Below are 21,284 nucleotides of genomic sequence, written 5' to 3' on the forward strand. Positions count from 1 at the left end.
ATATATATATCTGTCTGGTTCCCCACTAAGTATATATTCACCCTCTCTATTTGTCACCCAGAAAGAAAGTGATGGGAAATTCAAAATGTTACATCTGTCACTAGAACAAGAGGCAAGTGTAAATCTTACAATGGCAACATCTGTTTCAGTGACAAATGTCTGAGTAGAATTCACCTTATACTGTAGAGATTTCTTCTTACTTCCTGTGCATCTACAGGACAGTAATGAAATGTAAATCTCCCCGATGGACACAAACAGCAAAAAAACTGACAGATTTAACCTTTCCCTTCTCTATCCAAAACTGGCTTTACATAAACTTTGGATCCTGAAGGAATGGCATACCCCTCCCCTGAAGGTCACATATTTATGTGTATGTTTATACACAGGATGAATATTGAATTCATACTCTATAAATATTCACATGCATACACAGATCATCTTATTTGTGTTCACATTTACACTTATTAATCTCTGAGGTTCATTGCAATATTCAGTGATAATCATATACAAAGCAAAATGTTGAATGATTCACTAGTATATATAACTTGTGCTTTCATGTTTATTGTCATACATATTAATGCAGCATTTTCGTTCATCTTTCTATTATTCTTGTCAGGGAAGATCTCTTAGTGGCTAAGGGCTGTGTAGTTAAAATTTACACAGCTTTCTGCATGTCCTAATACCATTTAAAGGTATCCAATCAAAAAAAATATATATATTTTGTACTATATAGCTAACACTGCAGTACATGATATACTGTACCTTTGCAGTTCATTTTACAGGTAATTAGAGCATATAACAAGGCACAGTTCATGGTATACTGTAGATATAAGATGTACTGTATCCTTTTATACTGGAGGTTCTTGAATGTCATAAGAGAAAAGACTGTTGGTTTATTTTCAAAAATATAATGCATCTACATTGTCATTGTATAGTATCATTTAAAGCCATTGTGGGATATACTGCAAAATTATTTTAACAAAGACAAAAACATTGGGGTAGAATATGTAAAACAAAGATAATTATATCAGTAATTCAATATGCATTATGCATCAGTGTTATCTTAAAAAAAAAAAAGTAGCCTAAACAATTTTTTTGTAATATTTACTGTTGGCAGATACTATAACGTATTACCTGTATATTAAAAAAAAACATCTATGTTTAGTTCTACCAGCTTGCATAATACATAAATAGTAGTTGAAGCCACAGAATACTTATATTGCCTTTTAAAAACCCTTCTTCAGGATCCCACTTCAGTTTGACCTGAATGTCTAGCCATTTGGGTACACAATATACAGTGGTACCTCGGTTCACGAACACTTCAGTTTGCGAACAGGTAGTTCAGCAAAATGTTGCTTCCGTTCACGAACTCGGGTGACAAACACAACCGCAGTCATCATCCCTGCTCTGACACTGGTCGTGGTTTCCTCTAGTCGGGATCGGGGTCTGATCACAGTTTGATTCGGTTCACGACCAGAATCGTGGAACGAATTAAGTTCGTGAACCGAGGTACCACTGTATACAGAAGGGCAGCATCAGCCAATCTCAACTGTGATCTTTACATTACAAATGCTTGAGCTTTGTTCACATGACCATCTGCTGTTCCCAAAATAGCACTTTCTTTAATCAAGGAAAGTATGTCATACTTTCTGCTTCTGTGTTTATTGCTACTGCCTCACAACTATGGCATCCCATTAAAAAACTATGTGCTGCAGCACTTAATTATCATTTGCATCTGCGGCTTCAGATTTCTCACAGTCCCCCTGCAAAGTCCAACGAATACCTTTTGAGCCTGCCAGTGAAGTGCACCTAATGCAGATTCCTGAATTCAGAGCAGAGTTGCCACTACATTGTAGGCTTTATCTGCTTGCACTACAGTGGGATGAGAAATGCTGCTGGGGGCATGGCTATCAGCATTGTCCCGGCTGATGCAGAACCCTGTAGCTTGTCAATCACCACCTAGCCACATCTAGTCCTGCCACTGTTTTCTGGTATGGCAGCACTGCCTCTCTTGCTGAAACCCTCTCAGCTGTGAGCTGCTGTGTCTGGGATGGAAAATGCATGAGACACGATAGAAGGAGGATTTGGTTCAGTCAGGGCAGGTAAAGGTATATTTTGTTTACTGTGTGAGGCTAGTGTTATGCATAGTAACTATATTTAGTGCTTGTTTAGACTGTCATACAGGAGCCTTAAATTGAAACTTTTAAGAGGCACTGTTACTTTTCCCATTCAGAGCAAAGTGACAGTGTCTGCGTAATGTGTTGGTGTGGTTACAGTCAATATTAGTTGGTTGCTATGAGTTCATGATCTTTGTTTTTAGTTGTTCACCACTGACCCCTTGTCTTTTATTAGCTTTTTGGTTATTAAAAAGATCATCATTTTTAACTGACTGCATTTAGTTGCTTCCCACCATTTCCCTTGACATATGTTCTCTTTGGTGGCCTTACCAGGCTTCACCTTACATTAAATCTACAAAACTCCCTATGGCCAATGTTGACTTATATGAGAGTCATTTTAAATATATTGTAATTTATATAAATGAATGTCTTATTTGTTCATGACTTACAATGTGAACACTTTTTTCCACTCGGGGTTAAGCTTCTTGTACACAGTGTGAGTCATCAGTCTGTCATTGTTCAACTCAACTACACAAAATGGGTCACTTTTACCTGCAGAGAGCAAGAGAAAAGAGAGAAAAGCAATTGGTGAGTTAATTGGCATGACCAATCCACTACAACTAAAAATAGCACTGAAATCACGGCTTCAAGGCTTTGTTAGTAAACTGTGCTTGTTAAAAATACAAAATTGTGGTAATTATCGCAAACACACATAGGTATACAAAATGAGAACATAATGAATTCTAAAAATATAAAAAAAAACTTCAATAGATCGGACTAATCATTGGATATCTTACAAAGTAACTGTAATGATCTTTAGATCCAAGCAGAGAAGTGAGGATGGCAGAGGACATCCAACAGAATAGACACAGGATGTCGCCATGGCCTGTAATGGTGGCTGGAATGACCCCATTGGTGGAAGCCTATAACTAAGGATGAGCTCCTCTGAACATTTATATGGCCACATGACTTTATTTGGTCAAATACATTGACCTAATATGACCCTGTGTCCATATAAGGTCAATGATGCCAACACAACCATTCTGACTCTTTGTTTATGTGCAGCTGCAGAGTAGGGAACTCCCAGCCCACAGCTGATTGGGTGAGTGACCTCATTTAGCTTCTGGGTTCAGATGAGCTCAGGTTCGGACTGGGATTGGTTCAAACCTGAGCTCATTCCTACCTATAACTATTTTTGATGACTTCACGTATGCATTGCAGTAATGCATGTTGCCACAACGCAAGTACCGCTTTGCATTTCATTTTCATTTCAAATAGCACCCCAATGCACTAAAGCAATAGACCTCCAATGCACCTGAGTTGCAGTGCACCACAACACACAACAACCCACTACTCTGCGTTGTGGTATGCTGCATCTTTACAAATTGTGCAGATGTATTTTCTGGTCCATTGTGGTATGATGTGCAGCTTATTGGACTGCACAAGAATGAATGGGGTGTATTGCTTATATGCAGCCAGGTGGAGCTACTGGCAGAGGATAAGATCGAAGAATAGTCAAGGAGTATTGCCACAAGGTGTTTAGAGTGGTGATCATAGCCAAGAGTCAAAATCAGAACTCAGAGGAAACGTATAATCAAGAAAGGCAGCAGAGGTCAGGGCAGGCAGAGTTCAAGCGATGTCAAGACAAACAAGGTAATTAACTGAGATAAATGCGCAACTAAAATGAACAGCTATACCAAAGTGCTACCAAGTAGTAAAATTGACAAGTCACTGTTGTCACCAAAAAAATAAATAAAAAAGCAGCTCACTGCAAGAAAATATGATTAATACTAACCACCTGGTGAGCGCTGACTCTGATCTTCACTATGGCCACTGCAGCTGTCACACGCTGGCTCTATAGATCGAGAACTGAGCGATCACCACCCGTTGATCGCCAAGCTCATGATCTTCTGCATGTGGAAAGCAAAGACTACCAGATACCGCTCTTTGTGGGGATCCCCCCCCCTTCTCTCTATTCCTCCAGTGCTCACTGGAGGGACAGACAGGAGAGGAGGTGGGCACAACTGGCTTTGGTTGTAGAGAGGCAGAGCCAACTGTCAATCTGGCAGCGTGGTGGAGTACGAGTACTGGTACTTGCCGAGTACTTACAAGTACGAGTACTGATACATTTTTGTTTATTGTCATGTGACAGTTTTTCTAAAATAATACAGACTAATGATTTTAGGACAGTGGTGGAGTGCCAGAGCCAGGTCCCAGCTGCAACCGATGCAACCCTGGTAGTTCTCATGAAAATGCCAAGTATCTGCACTGGTACTCAAAAAGTATCTGTGCATCCCTAATATAAATAGTGCAAAAAATCAGTAAAACTAATATCTGAATGTTAGTTATTTCGCACAGAACAAATGTACATAGTTTTGCTGGATGATCAGTTATGTGAATTAAAAAACCCCCCAAAAAACATGCCTTAGTGCACAATACATAAAAGAGAGGTGCAAGTGAGGAGCAACAAGCTGAGTCAATTACTCACTATTGCCCTCTTCAAGGAACTGTATCGAATGTGAACCTAATCCTAGCAATGGTGTTGTAAACCAGCCTTTGTCTACCGCAGTGGCCCCCTCAGGGGTGCCTCAACATTTTCACACAGGGTCATGTGAAGAGGGGGATCCTGATCCTACTGTGAGGGGGGGGAGGGTACTCCTGATGTAAAAAATGGCTCTTATGTCAAGGGTCTTAATATGAAGGTGGGGACTAATGTGATCGGGGATTCCCCATTTTGTGTGTGTGTGCTTTTTGCATGAGGTACCCCTTAAAATTAATATCAGATCCACTATCTCAGATGAGGGTCTGGTATGGATTATGGAGGGGCAACACATTGTTTTTTTACATTTACTAGGGTGCCTCAAGATTTTGCATTCTTTTAAATGGGTGTCATGACTGAAAAAAAGGTTGAGAAATGCTGCTCTAAACATATACAGGAAAAATTAATCACAAAACTAAGAATCTAAACATAGTAAATTAATGTTCCATTTTGAAAAAATGGAGGTAAAAGCATAGATCTTGTTGTTTTTAGTGCAAGAAAAAAAATATCTAACTTCTTGCAACCAAATTTCCTTTGATTTCGTTTTCAGAAACTAGTCCCACTGAGTGAATTATTTCTCTAAGAGTACTCCTATTTTACTCAACAAGAGGAGCTATAAAGGATGCATATTATAAACATTTTTCCTCTCTAATATCTCTATAATGTGAAAGGATGTAGTAATACAATTGCATTTGCTGGAAATAAGTAGCAGCACTATTTTGCACCGCAGGTGCTACATTGATTTTGTGTGATTTGTTGAAATCAGTTTTATTAGAGAATGTCATTTCCTCTAAGTTTCTATAATATGTGCCTTTTTACCGGATTGCCTTGTACATACATTATTACTTAGTAACTGTTCAAGCATAGCTCCCAATTTTATCAATCAATGGCAATATGGGTCTTTAGATGGGGACAAGACTGTAATTTGCTCTTTTGTGCCAAAGTGTCCAGGGCCTTTTGGTTATTCCGAAGCACCACTGTTCTCTCAAATCCACTGGAGCCGAAACATCAATTATTAAAAGGGAAGATTGAAGTGCTCTAGCTTTAGTTAAATCTTTTTTGGGTAGTTTGAAATGCTAGGTTTTGACAATAATAGCAACTTCTTTTTCCTCTCTGTGCAGTTTACCATCTGTTTGATTGGTAGAAAAGAAGCTTGCCCTGCTGTGTTTATTGACTCCTCGATGGGTAATTTAAAAATAAAGTGCAGCATTGCTTTGTACATCTGTAGGGGTGCATTGCTGTGGTTCCACCATATTAATGCCAAATCACAGAACTAAATCATGCCCTCATGGCCCTGGAAAACTGCTAGCCTGCTGCACACAATTTGACATTAGCAGCTACACGGCATGAAAGCTGTCGTTACATTCAGGGGCGAGGGATATGAAAGTTATTGAAATCTGCAACTTGGCTCCATTAAGATAATATCTAGCACACTCTGCAATTGTATTTTGTCAGTTGTTCAATATGTTACTGATGCAATTTGCGGAGCACGTTGGGATGTGCAATCGATTATACATCTCCGTTTGCAGAAGGTTTGAACCCTTTGATTTGTGGTGGAGGGGAAGCCGCTGAAATGAAACAGTTTTATAAAATGGTGACAGCGGGGGGCAACCATGAATAAAGCAAAATCTAATATTAAATTGGAAATCTGTGTAGTTGCTAAGTCTACACTCATTTATTTTGTTTACTGAATGCCATTTGCCTCCAGACTCATTAAGCGCACTGTTAACTCACGCTCTGTGGCAAGCCTTGTGATAAGCTGGTATGCTGTGTGATACTGTAAAAGCCTCTTTGGTACTTAAAGGGTTACTTTTGCTGCTATGCATAAAAGGTCTGTACTGTGATTGTAAAACAGGTAATGTGCTTGCAACTATTATCTCCCAAACTAGAAAGTTAATAGGATATTTACATGTGTAATTTCCACCTATCACTGATATTAGGGCAGTGTATACTGGTAATTCTTGCTTCTCTTCGTTGAAGGAGTTTCCCATTTAAAGTAAAAAAAATAAGGATAAAGAAGGTTCTGAAAAAAACCCTGGAAGATCAGTTGACTGCCCATAATTGTTGGATCTCTTTGTCTTTTCAACTAAACAGATTGGACAAATAACTACTAAAAGAAAAAGGCGCTCAATGTTAAGGGTCTATGGCCCCGGTGGCAGACCTGTAGCCCTTACTCAGACTAGTTAGTGAAATAGTCTTTCAACAGAATTCAAGTAGTTAAATGGCTTGTTTTTTTTCTTACATGCTATACTACTTTTCTGTGGTATCTGTCTCTTTTCTCTTTTAATGTTTTCATGATGAAAGAAATATTAAATGGGACCTTCATAGCAGTGATCTTTACCAGTCTCATGTAATGTGTCTCCAGTCTTTTTCATTCTCCTGATGCATATAGCCTCTCTCCAACAACTCCTGAGTGTCATATTATCTCCTCTTGCATGCCTGCAGTCTGAGAGCTTTCTAGAGCACTATATTCAGTGAATATTATGTGTGGCCTTTCGATGATTTCAGTTCCTACACTAGAAGCCCCCTATATAAAGTTGACCACCACCGGTATTTGGGTTGTGTGCTTATAAAGGGACTTTAGCCAGGTTCCATGAGTACATTTTTTAAATACAAGTCCGAATAACAGTTTACAATATTATAAAACAATATTATTTAAAAAATGGAGGCGAAAATAATGGCACAACTAAGAATGGCACAACCTGCTAATCAGCAACAATATGTTAAAGTTTGATATTGTTAAAGTAAAACTCCAATATTTTTTATTTTCAGGCCCCCCCCACCCCCTTGTTCTCTATTAAATAAATAATGTGCCAAGCTCTACTTACCCTCTTCATGCTTCACTGCTGTCTAGCGCTGCAACAACTAATCGTCTAAATCGATTATAATTGATTATTGAAGAAGCTGTCTACGATTTCAATCATCGATTAATTGGCTTCCGATTAGTTGGCTCTATTCACGGCTCCACACACGCTGCGCACCGCACCTCCTCCCCACCCCGCGTTCGCCGCTGCCAGACCCGCCCGTCCGCATCCATGCTCCACACGTCGTACCTCTTCCCCTCCTCACGCTCAACGCCTGCCCACATTCACAATCGGCACAGGGACACAGGGAGAAGAAGTTAGGAGGAGCAGGTTTGGGGGGATGACAGCCGCCGATAGACAGGCCCAATCTCAGAAGCAAGTTGCTGGAAGACTGCTCAGGTAAGCCTGCACTTTCCCACACATGGGATAATCTATAATGTATTGCTATATTATACAGCACAATGTACCATCAGCTATAGAAGCATACAAATCCCAGCAATACATTATACACTATATGTATAATGTATTGCTGGGATTTGTTGTATTCCTATATAGCTGGTGGTATTCTGCATTGTATAGAGGACTACAAATCAGAGCAATAATACATTATACGGCGCAATGCAGAATACCACCAGCTATAGAGGAGTACAACAAATCCCAGCAATAATACATTGTACAGTGGTGCAATGCTGAATACCACTATCTATAGAGGACTACAAAACTCAGCAATAGTACATTATACAGTGCAATGCAGAATACAACCAGCTATAGAGGAATACAAAACCCAGCAATAGTACATTATACAGAGCAATGCAGAATACCGCCAGCTATAATGTGCTATTGCTGGGATTTGTTGTATTCCTCTATAGCTGGTGGTATTCTGCATTGCGCTGTATAATGTACTATTGCTGAGATTTGTAGTCCTCTATAGCCGGTGCCATTCTGCATTCATTTCTGTATAATTTTACACTTTCCATTTCACTATATTGCACACCGCACTTTTTTTTAACTTTACTTCCATTATATGTGAGGACACCATCAGTATAGTCCACAAGCTGCAGCGGAGGGGAGAGAGGTGAGCACCAACCATCGGGGCAACAAGGGCCAGGTAGGTAAAACTGCTTTACGCAATCACCTAGACATTAATGAGCAGTTAGCCTTTTCAGTGCAGGGGTAGCCTCAATGCAATGGGAGGTTTTTTGATTCCCCGGAGATAAAATAAACTTGCTGCTTTGCCCTGCTTTTGCAAAGAACAGATTTACTTTAAGACCAGTGTTTCTTGACGTATTATAATAACTAGGGATGCACTGCCGAAATATATTGGGCGAAAATGGCAGTTTTGGCAAAATGCTGAAAGTGCCATCTTTCGGCCAAAATTGATTTATCTCCTCCCCGCGGGGGGCTGCTCTATGCCCCAGAGGGGAGGAGAGAAACTGTCACAAGATGCAGAGTGGTGCGGGCGAGGAGAGCGATGTGAGCGCCCAGCATCTCTCCTCCCGCACTGCTCAGCCTCCTGTGACAGATCAGGAGAGCGGTGGTGTGGGGGTAGAGACAGCTGTCACAGGAGGTCGGGCCGTCGGTGTGGAGGAGTAGATAGCTGTCAGAGGAGGTTATGCTCTCCTCCCCTCATTGCTCGCTGAGCCTCCTGTGACAGCGAGTCAGGATGGAGAGAAGGTACAAGCAGTCAGCGATCAGCGACTGAGTGTTTCTAAATAATTGAGAACATAGTACGTTTACTTTTGTTGATCTACATCACTTCCTGTTCATTCATGATTGTGGTCATGGTAAACAACAAACGGAAAAAAGATACAGCGCTCTCTTGGAAGTGTAGGATATGTGTGAATACGGCCAATGGGGATTGCTGCTCTAAAAACATAAAAACAGGGGGAGAAACCTGTGAACATGGACATGAGGCAAATGAGAGTGCAAATCCTGAGAGTATAAAAAGTGTAGGCACAACCAGTGTCTGTGTATTACGGGTAAAACGGACAAAAAAGATCAACAAAACGAAATATTAAAAGAAAAGGAATTGGAAACTTACTTGAGGAGCCAAAAGTCCTGGTGAGGGGGGCCCCGAAGGGGTTATGGCAATGCAAGTCGTATGCAGTATGTCCCAGGGGTGAAAAGATGAATGAAAGAAAAAGCAATTTAAACTAAGTGCTGTGTGTGCCGAAGGACTAGTGGAGAATACCTCTAGTCTTGATCGCAGTGTTTTTTATGGGACGTGATGCGATAAAGTGACAGAAGGCTGGGGAAGAACGTGCACGGAGCGGTGGTGGAGGAGCGACGCGTTTCGAGTTAATCTTCTTTATCAAGCTCAGTGGGTATGTGGTAAACATACTATCTCCACAAGTTATGAATGAACAGGAACACTCAGTAGAGAGGATTCCTGTTCATTTATAACAGGGGATGCAAAAAAAGAGATTAAGGACTCTGTGTTCTCATTCTCTTTTTCTATTTTAAAAGGGAAATTTCAGTGGTCTGTTTAGTCCCCCAATATTTCCCCAAAGCCTCCAACAGTAAAGTAAAAGAAAATTTTAATAATTAATTTATTAATAAAAATAAATAAATAAAAATAATGTATTTTTAAAAATTTGAAAAGGTTAGGGGAAAAAAATGTGGTTTCCGTTTCGGCCTGACATTTTGTTTTTATTTTCGGTTTTATTTTTGGGTTTGAAAATTTCATTACGGTGCACCTCTAATATTACCTACTACTTTCATACATTGAATATTTGCCAAATATATCTTCTTGCATGTGCATTTGCTATTAAATATTGTGCACATGTTTTTCCCATACCTTATAAATTTGTATTGATGATTTCCAAGCAAACTCTTACCTTTTAAAGAGAACTAAGTATGTGCAATGTTTATTGAACGTTTAGTCTAGTATGTTAAGTTAAGTTTGGCAAAAAGGAGCCCCTCTTCAACCTGTTCAAATAACCTAATTTTTGCTTTTCTATACAGCAATTATTAAAATAAGTCTATTTCGCAACAACAAATGTTACTTTATGGAGAATAAAAGGGATATTTAAACAAAACCAGCTGTGAATAGTAATTAAGGTTGTTTAAAATTGATGACTGTATTACTAGGTGAGCCAACTATAAATACATCTATCTACAAAGATGAAGATTACATTGAATGTAAATGAATCAATGTATAAACTGTAAAAATTATACAAACAGCTGCATTAGGATCAACATACAGGGTGAGATTTATCAATGTTGTCTCAAAGAAAGGCAGTGCAAAACATGAGCAATTAAATAAATCAAAGATACTTTAGGATCACAGCTTTATTCATACAATTCCCTACTCAAAATTTGCATTGCATCAATTTAAAAAACACGCCCCTGACCACTTCTTAAATAAAAGTGTGTTTTAAACAAAAAACTTGGTGAAACAGAATGATAAATCGGCCTCAAATGTTTTTTAAATATGCCCCCACAATAAAAAAATAGATAAGCTTACCATTACTACTAAAATCTGGACATATAAAGATTTTAAAGCTATAAAACAGCCTAGTTAGGGTATTTTAATGGTATCAAGTTTATTCCTAAAACCAATATTAGCAAGTGTGTCCTGGTAATATAGACCTGTACCAAGTGAATTACAGAATAGTCTCAACAGGTCACCGACACACACACAGATGAATTCAATATCTCTTAGATATGTTTATTGAAGAATGTCACGACATGTAACTCGAAGCTGAAGCAAGTGTTTCGGGACCTCGTAGGGACCCTTCATCAGAGCGACATAGTGGCTTCTATGGCTGACCCACTTTTAAAAATACAAGTTGCCTGGCTGACTTTGGCTTCAGAACTTTCTGAGTCAGAGGCGTCCCAAGGGCGGGTGTCAGACGGAGCGGAGACCAGGTGAGACCCCGCCGTGATGTCATTGTGTATGCGCGTGGCATCACGATGACGTCATCACGTAATGCGTGGCCATCACCAAGTGGAGGGGACGTTCACCCACAACCACTGTCCCAGGGTTGTGGGGAGGATGCCCTTGTCTCCATCAGCATGGGTACACCCTCCTAATACTGAGGGCATGTGACCTGGTATGACGCAGGGTAACATCGCTCCCCCCCCCCTTTCCTGCCCTGCTTGGCCTGTGCTCAGATCAAGGGTCTGGTAGGAATTTTAGGGGGGACCCCATGTTGTTTTCCCCATTTTTGGGGGTGGGATTTCCATCTAAAATTCCTACCAAACCTAAAGGGCCTGGTATGATATTTGTAGGAAACCCCACGCACTATTTACATTTTTTATATCTTGGGTGGAGGGGGTCCCTCCTAACATTCCTACCAGACCTAAATGATCCGGCATCAATTTGGGGGAGCCTCATGCTTTTTTTTTTTTTCTTCTGCAGACTGTAAAAAGAAAATATTTTGTTTTCTTCTTTTGTCTAATGTCACTTTGCTGCAACGAATGTTTGAAAATTCGTACATACTACCACTAACAAACATTTTTTTAAAAGTTGATGCTTAATATAATAAAACTTCATTAGGGGAAGAAATATGTATGCATCCGAAATGTTCCTTCCTATTCGGAAATATGGATGCATCCGAATGTAAGAATTACCGAAAATCCGTCCGAACAAATCTTTCCGAAAAGAACTGCACATGTCTACTTCCCATCCCCTGGAGCCTCAGACAATAGAAGCCAGATGACTGTTGTTCTTTTTCCTCTACTAAATAGTTTTCCACTGTTTTACTAAAAGTACAGAACATCTAGTAAACCAGTGCCATTCATGTCCAAATATTACAAAGAAGTGCTAATTTATGAAAGTGTCAACCATAATAAACCACATTTTCATTATAAAGAACCTATCAGAATAGCGTCATACATGATAATTTCCATGCACTCAATTCTTCATCTGTTAATGCACTCACTGCTGCAGAAAGGTATCCCTGTGAAAAAAGAAGCAGCCCAATGATGTGCTCATCACTCTGTCACCCTGCTCTCTCCTCCTATAAGCCTGTTCATGTTCCTTGTTAGCACATAAGAACTGCAGCACAACTGACTGGCTTCTTGTGCTACCCTCCTGCTCCCAATCTAAGCTCAGCTGTACAGAAGGTTGCAGGGTGAGGCTGATACCAAATCAAATTCAGGCACATTATAGCTTACATTCAAAAAATTAAGATGTGTTAATAAATACAGAGTCGTGTCTTTTATATCTACCTAGAGTTAAGCATTAAATATCAGGTGGTGTTTTAGAAATATATATAATAAAAATGGCAGCTATGTAAGCGGTGACCTCTTTAGTCAGGTGTGGGCAAATCCAGCCCTCCAGCTGTGCTTTAACTATAAATCCCAACATGCCCCTGCCTCTGGGAGTCATGCCTGTAACTGTCAGTCTTCCAATGTCTCATTGGACTTGTAGTTCCACAACAGCTTGAGGGCCAAAGTTGCCCAGCCCTGTGTTAAGCAGTAGTTTTAGCCAAAGCCAAATAAATCAGATTACAAAACCCATATTTCTCAAAACAAAAATTGTAGAAAAAAGGGAGTTTAAAATAAAACAAAAATAGGGAATGTGATCTGAAATAAATAATTATGTTTACATATATTTCAATTTAAAAATGTGCATGATGGCCATACAAGTCGCCATACAAGTAAATGAGAGGAAATCTCTCAAACAGAGCTCCTGGTAAAAGTAATACCTTGGTTTATTTATAGATAATGAAAACAATTATGCTTGTATTTCTGCATTTGAATAGTATCTCTTGATTTCTTTATCACTGGTACTATATAAATAAATTATTTTGGATAAAAATATATTACCATGCAATTATTTAGGTGTAAAAGATGCCATAAGTTCATATTTATTCAGAAACATTTTGCATAATTTTTATAAATCTCTATATAACACGTACAACTTGTGCAAAAACCTGACCTTTTATAGCAAATATCAATGGCAGATTACCAGGTTATTCATCTGGCATGTTACCTGACCTTATCATCTAAGCAATGAGACATCAACGCTGCAATTAAAAGATGCTTGCTTTTGTCATTCTAACATTGAAAGCAGGATGAGGAAACAATACCCACGTTCCTTAACAGCTCTATTCTTTTTTATTCAGGTAAAGTTTATTTTATGTAAAAACTTCTACAGACACTTCAAATTTAATTTTAAAAGCTAAATTTCAAGGGAGGGAATAATAAAGATAATTATTTGGGTTTAATATCAATTTCTTAAGTGTGCTGTTTTCTGGTTATGAGAAGTAAGAATTTTAGAAAAAAGACAAAATATTTTAAGAAATTATTTTTTTTTCTTGATTTATAAGGCAAGTAGAAGTTATCTGTGTAATTTTAAAGCAGAATGTATTAGTTAATTTAGCACCTTAAAAAAAAAGAGAAAAAATGAAAGACATTTTATGTGATCCCACCAATAGATTGCAGTAATGTATCCTAGACAGACCTATGACTACATCAACTACAATGTCTGAATCCAAACAAGACAAAAGTCAGGTCAATTTCCCAAGGTGGGCTCAAATATGACAATGCAATTTTTTTTAAAAATACACTTGCTAAATACTGAAAAGTTGTTACTAATGTTTTGGATTTCAGATTCTAAATGAGTGCCCATAACTGAGGTTCCTCAAAGGATGCCCACCCCTGACTTCAAAGTAACCTATCAAGCTAGAAATATGGGAGCTGCCATTGGTGACTTCTCTTTAAGATGCAAGCTGTGGGGCTTTCTTGCTTTACAGTTTAGTAGATGACTAACCTTTCAAAAACTTTATTGGCTGCAGTAACTCACTCGTCCTAATACCTAATCTGAAAGGGTCCTTTCAAAGAGGATCACCACCAATGACTATTTGTATCTATATTCATCTAAATCAGGGTAATTTATCAAAGACTAGGACTCTTCCTGTAAAAACAAACATCTGTCACTGTATGTAGTTACCCTTCCTTTTGCACATGTCTTCGCTAATTTGGTCTGATCCAGAAAATAAAACCTTAGTTCTCTTACATTGTTCAGTGGACAGAATGTTTACAGATGGAACAAAGAAAGGTATTTACATATACTGATATATATATATATATATATACACACACACATATACACACACATATACACACACTGTATATAATTGATCTTAAGTTGAATTTGTATTTAAGTTGGAACAGATACATTTGTAACAGATACAAGTGTACCTCCAGCCAAAAATGTTTTTGTTTTGTTTTGGATAACATAGAGAAGGGTTTACCCCCTGTAACGTTTGTTTTGCTGTGTGTGTGCCCCTGTTCAGAAGATTTCACCTCACTTTCTGTCCGTGACAATTGGATTTGGAAAATTTTGGGTTGTCGGGGAAACAAGGATTGGTGATAAAGCTCCATACACCTTTTTTCCATGATCACTCTCACAGGAGTAAATCTCCCTTCCGAGGGGTAGATTTCCTTTCACATCCTGTTGTCTCAAGGACCGTAAGTGAGATTAAATCTTTCTAATGAGGATACAGACAGCAGTAAAAACCTCACAGTGACCCGGAAGGGCACCCCCTCGTCTGCAATCTAACAAGAGTCAACTTCTTGTAATGTATGTATAGTACTACGAACCAGACCCAAAAAGGCGGGTAATCCTCGTCAGCAGGAGCGTGGTAGCATTACAGCTACCCCTGCTCAGTGGCGTAACCAGAGTTATGGGCGCCCGGGGCAGAACATTTTTTTCGCCCCCCCCCCACCTCCGTTTGTAAGTAGGAGTCGGATGTAAGTCAGATGTATGTAACTCTGGACTGCCTGTATATAGTTGGATATAGTCAGTCTGCAGACTTAGGAACTCACTGTTGCAGGTAATGTAAATGTATAAGGTTTGAGATACTTCTCCATAAATTTGTTAGGTATAATTAGTTACAACATGCATTATACAGTATATATTTCGTACTTAGGCATATATGGAATATTACCAAGTCCTGCTTATCCTGCTGTTCTTGTTCGCTCCTCATTCTATCTCTTGGATGATGGGGGTACATCCCCTGGATGTGTATCTATCCACCACCAAACTGTTATAAAATGGTATTATTGCTTATTTATGTATTTATTTTCTATAATTTTTTTAACCATTTCCCTTTAAGATTTTGTATTAAACCGCTAGAATGTAATTATTGGTACATTTATCTATTATGTAAATATTATAGGCCACCTCCTATCTTCCGGAAGCTTTGGCAAAACGCGTAGAAGGCTGGACCCATTGCACATTGATGTTTAATTCAAGGACTGAAATCATGATTACAAGACATATGCAGTCATTAATTACAGAGAGAATATTGGTTGAAGATTTAATTGAATCAATTATGTACAGAATGTGTATATGTGGTCCAGGGAGGTATTGCGCTTAGGTAGTAGATATGATTTTTATGCAAGGAGCCGCCATTTGGGATATATTTGTGCATCAGCGGTTTGGCTTATATGTTGTCATTTTAATATAATGTTATTTTACTTTTTTAAATAATAAATTTGTGATATGATTATAACGTAATTGTGATTATTTTGTTCCTGTAAAGCCCCTTATAAGCCCCGTACTTAATGTACTTTCTTGTTGTATTTACAGATGATTTTGCAGGATGTCAGGGCATAAAGGTTTTAACTTCTACTTTTTTTGTGTGATTTCAACAGCTCCTCAATTTTAGACTGCAGTAACTTTGCTATTACATAAGCTTACTATCTGCAGTTCCCTTTAAGCCTTGGCAAATTAGGTGGTCAATCATTCCTTACAAGTTGAAAATTCTATCCACTGATCATTTTTAAAGGTCCTATGAGTTTCTGTTCCTTTGAGGCTTTTCTCAAACGATAGTTGGGCTCAAGGATTTTAAACAGGGTGCCTTTGAGAGAACAGACTATTGAATAGAAGATGGGTATAAAAAAAATGCCATCAAATGCCAGCTTTCCTAAAAGAATCGGCTTCACTTAAACACTAAGCTATGCTGCTACATGGTAATTCCGTTGGGAGTTAAATGTTTCTAGCAAGTGTAGTAATTTTGCCATCAGTTTTGCACATGTAATTATGTATATTATTTATGATGCAAACACATTATGATCCAAGTATAGCAGGTCCTCAGCTTGAAGCGGTGCATAAACCATCAGAAAAAAAATAGGGTTCAGGGGGTCTCACATTTTTTAGCTGTACTGAAAAGCTTAGTACAAAAATTATCCTAATTAATCTTCTCCCAGCATGTCTCCATTCTATCTCACTAATTGCGCTCTTGTGCTCTTTATCATTAATGCTCTCAGAATCTTCACTTCTAACCTAAGATGAACATAGTTATCTCTATTTTCCATGACTTTGAGACCTAGGTTTTCTCCCTTCTGGTGAATTTGCCTCTTATTTCTTAACCTCATTATCTCACATATCGCATCTTCAATAGCAGAGCACATCTTAACACTTGCCAAGCCTCACTTATTAAGGCTTATCAGCAGTCACGTGCTTAGTCAGTGCCACTTAGCACAGCTTGGTTGTATTTAGTGAAATCTATGTAAAAATAAAAGCATTAGGGAGTGCTCAATGCTTTGACTTTGGTAATTCCCCCGAGATTAGTGGAAGGAGTGACTATATAGAAATAGAAGATAGTCCTAAGTCAGGACACGTCTGTCTCTTCTTCTACTGTCAACTATATCTTAAAAGAATACTAAAATTGATTCCATTACCTGTATGATGTAAAGATAGCATTTACAGGTGAAACTCGAATAATTAGAATATCGTGCAAAAGTAATTGCAGTAAGTGCTGCAAAAGGGGCCCAAACCAAGTACTGAGTACATATGCATGCTTGTACTTTTCAGAGGTCCGATATTGTTCTATGTACAATCCTTGTTTTATTGATTGCATGTAATAATCTACTTTTTTGAGGTTGTGGATTTGGGGTTCTTGGGGTTTTCATGAGCTGTAAGCCATAATCATCACAATTATGAGAAATCACGGCTTGAATTATCTTGCTTTGCATTTAATGAGTCTATCTCATATATTAGTTTCACCTTTTAAGTTGCATTAGTGAAATAAATTAACTTTGCACGATATTCTAATTATTCGAGTTTCACCTGTATAGTACAGATAAGATTAATTTATAAAGTCTTTCAAAATTCTATATATTTGAATAAAATAAAATGTCCAATTATAATGATATGTATACAAACTTGTACTTTCTTATTTTCCATCTGCTGACAAGTTTGATTTGGAGCTGAACTCCAGCCTTCCCTTCAGTCTTGTATAGTTGTACAGGTTTCTTTCCCGTACTAAAATAGCTTGCTCTGATTTCATATCACACTGTGACCTTCTCACAGTTTGCTATAAAGGCTGCAAGTCAGATAAGGTCTTCCAACAAAATCTAGCCCTTTCCACTCCAGCTGTAATGTCCTTGGGCCTCATTGATTCATTGGATTTCAGTTATTTCAATCATAGAGACTCAGTAATAAATATGGGCATTACCTTGGGCAGCCTGCATGCAAATTCAGCCTACCTAGTAATGCCCACCCTACAGCCTGAAACCCACACATTCAGACATTTAGGATAACGCACTGCCTACATCTTGGTACTCTTGGTAGGAGCACTGGGGCAGGGTGTTGTGATATTTCAGAAAGCTAGGCACAGCACCCAGCTGGCCCCTCCTGCCAGCAATGATCATTGCACAGAAAAGCACAGAGACACGCAGATTATATCACTAGGTCTAAAATAAGGTATGTAATAAAAATGTTAAGGTGTTATTTAAAATCTTCATTAGCATCTTGATGAGGGGGAGGGGGGGGGGGGACCATGGAAGATAAAATATAAGCAGATTAATTTTAGCTTTTAGACAAGCTAAATTCAGGCAACAGCAAGTCAAGCCTCACTGGGAAGCCCCTTGATACACACAATAAATCGTTGTTGATATAGTGAAGGATTAGCAAAATAACAGGAACGAGTTTATTAAGCCACAAGAATTAGTTGACATTCAGTATAGGTTAAATGTCAATTATATTAAAGGTTATTTTGTACATTGCTTAGTGTAGCACCAATGTGATGCATCTCTCTTTGTTTCATACGTAAATTATCACATAGTTTACTGCTTTCCCATCTCACATGACCATTTTGTATCCCACAAGAGTGGCACAGTGACATTTGGTGCTCTAGAACAATTTATTACTGATTCCTTTGGTCCCAGAACAATGACACACTGGTGTTTCAGTTGTTGGATAAATTCTCTAAAATAGTTAAATGCAGGCAAAGGCATAACTGCACAACACAGTAATATTATTCAGACCTATACTGATACTATTGAATGCTAAATTTACTATTTCGGGAACTGAGTAAACTGTTGATGAGTATTAGCATCTATATAGGGAACTGTTGTGTCTATGATTGACACTGCACACATTGCACCCAGGACTGCTTGAAACTGTAAAATGTGCTGTAAAAGGCCCATAAGACTGATATATCCAGTATTTTGAATCATACAGGCTCTTAAAATATAGAATGTCTATATTAGTGTAATGCCCTTCTGACGCCCAGAGGCCTGAGGTGGATCCCAAAAGGGCAGAGAGGGCTGACATTTCACTAGTATGCAGATCTTTAGCCAGTGAAGGGACATGTGATCTAGAAAATTGGGCGCCAGTCACTTTAAGTGCCTTTTTGAATGCTTTATTGCAGAACATCAACTGGGAGAGAGGGTATAGGGCTTAGGACATCAATAGTAAAAGTAATACAGACTTGAGACTCACCAATCCTTTCAGACTTCCACATTGCAGAATTAACAGGAGAACATCTGACAATGGGTAAAGCAACGGCTAAACAGGGATAGGCATGAGATCCTCCATAGGAGAGACAGCAGACTTCCTCCTAAGGTACATATCAGCACCTGGCACCTCCAGTAGTCTTAAAGCTTCTCTGGTTCTCTTCCCTAATCAGTTCTAGAGCTCCCAGGGTCCACATGTGGCCTCCTCCTGGCTTGAGGCTTAGTAAGCATTTCCATTTCTGAGAATCCCACCCCCAGGCTACGCTGGACTGGAACTGAGCACATGGCAATGTGTGCACATGGCAGAGTATATATGCACTCCCCCAGCATGCACCAGTGGCCATGAGACTCCCAGTGATTGGCTAATGAGGCATAGACACTCAAGATGTTCCCGTATTGGCTGTACCACACAGCAGCAGAGTCACACTCCACTCAGGCAGGTACAATCAACAGCAGAACACCTGGAATTAACCAATATAATATCTAACTATGAATCAGCAAGGCTCCACTGAAGGTGGCAGGGGCTACACTAGTATTTAGCTAAAAGCAGTAAACTACTTACAGTAAAGGCAGTCCCAGACTTACGGACGCTCCGACTTACGGACAACCAGTACTTACGAACCGAGGTCCACAGTTCTCCTAAATGTACCGACAGCCGCCGGTACATTTAGGAGGAATGTGGCTGCAGCGGCCTGAGTCCCTTCAAATCCCCGCTGCTCTCCCTGCCTGTGTTGGCGGAGGCAGCGGGGACACAGACCGCTGCCCCCCATACCTCCGCTGCTGTCCCGGCCAGTTCTTCTCTCTTCTCCCGGTCCGTCCACTCCTCCTCTTCTACCGGTCCGTCCGCACCTCTTCTCCCGGTCCTTCCGCTCCTCTTCCCAGGTCCGTCCGCTCCTCTTCCCCTGGTCCGTCCGTTCCTCTTCCCCTGATCCGTCCGCTCCTCTTCCCGTGATCCGTCCGCTCCTCTTCCCCTGGTCCGTCCGCTCCTCTTCCCCCGAGAGATTTGTATCTTTAGCCCCTTGCTGCCCGCTCATTGTAAAAATACGGGCAGACGGCGGATGCTTCCCAGCAGGTGGACGTACATTTATGTATTTTCTTTCCTGCTCTGTGTGCCCCCTAGCAGGCAAACACAAGCAGAGTCCTGCCGGGAATGTGACCGTTACCGGCTGTTATATACAAGCGTTTAGCCGGCTGATCGCTTGTATACCACACACAGTGTCACACCCCCCCTCCTTTGCTGCCGCTGCTGGTTATCCCGGGCACCGCTGTCCCCCCTGTGGTGCCTGGGAATGAGAACAATGGCACAGTGGCTCACTGTACAGAGAAGGAGGAGAGATCAGCATTCCCCACCACTGATCTCTCCTCCTCTCTCTCTAAAGCCAGAAGCAATGCTTATTACATCACTTCCGCCTTTAGCTGTCATTTCTATTGCTGCTATAGCCAGAGAAGCAGCAGGTGAAGCAGATCTCTGCTTCATCAGCTTCACCCAAAAATGTTTTACATTACATTTATGCACTTATAAATGTAAATACGCGTTGGGTGTGCCTACGCGCAATAACAATGATTACGCCACACATGTTAAATATCGCCGCAAACGTTGCAGTGAGACCAATAATTACATGGCTATTATTCACTGATAACACTAAAATGTTGAGCGGTAAAAGCTATTAAAGCATCACCTATGGCCAATTTTAGGAATGGTAGTTTTTTTGCTATTTCGCGGGTAATAGGTAAAAAAACCAGCACTCGCAAGGGGATCCATCTTTCCAGTACTTCATTTGTAAAAAGGCATAACAGCAGCAAACAAACGCTTACATGTTTCAGCGCCCAGACTGAGCCTTAGTCGTGGCTGGTTGGACAGATCCCCTTGTGAGTGCCGATATTTTTACCAATTGCTCAGTGAATGCTCTGGCGGAAGCTTTACCAGGCACAGAGGTTCAAGCAATGGAATTGGAGACAAGAGGATAGTGCTGCTCAATGTTTCTAAACTGCTTGAGATGTTTGGTGTCTATTTACCTGACGTGACCCCATGTTTAATATTTAACCAAAAAATTGGGTGCTGATAAATGTTTTATAACATAACGTAGGGAAAACAGTTTTTTTTCTTTTTCATTTTCGGTACTTTTT

The 21,284-nt window shown here is 39.6% G+C and overlaps 1 protein-coding gene across 2 annotated transcripts in view; it reads right to left on the minus strand.

The window, feature by feature from the left end:
• Positions 1 to 21,284, minus strand: part of MCTP1 (multiple C2 and transmembrane domain containing 1) — a 339,981-nt gene that overhangs the window by 207,933 nt on the left and 110,764 nt on the right. For both annotated transcript variants that reach the window (XM_018560532.1, XM_018560531.1), the window contains exon 10: positions 2,567 to 2,669. In XM_018560532.1, the coding sequence (XP_018416034.1) occupies positions 2,567 to 2,669 (103 nt within the window). The remainder of the gene's footprint in view (positions 1 to 2,566; positions 2,670 to 21,284) is intronic.

The sequence above is a fragment of the Nanorana parkeri genome, unplaced genomic scaffold, assembly GCF_000935625.1.
Source record: "Nanorana parkeri isolate BGI_ZX_2015 unplaced genomic scaffold, ASM93562v1 scaffold462, whole genome shotgun sequence".
Classification (NCBI taxonomy): Eukaryota; Metazoa; Chordata; class Amphibia; order Anura; family Dicroglossidae; genus Nanorana; species Nanorana parkeri.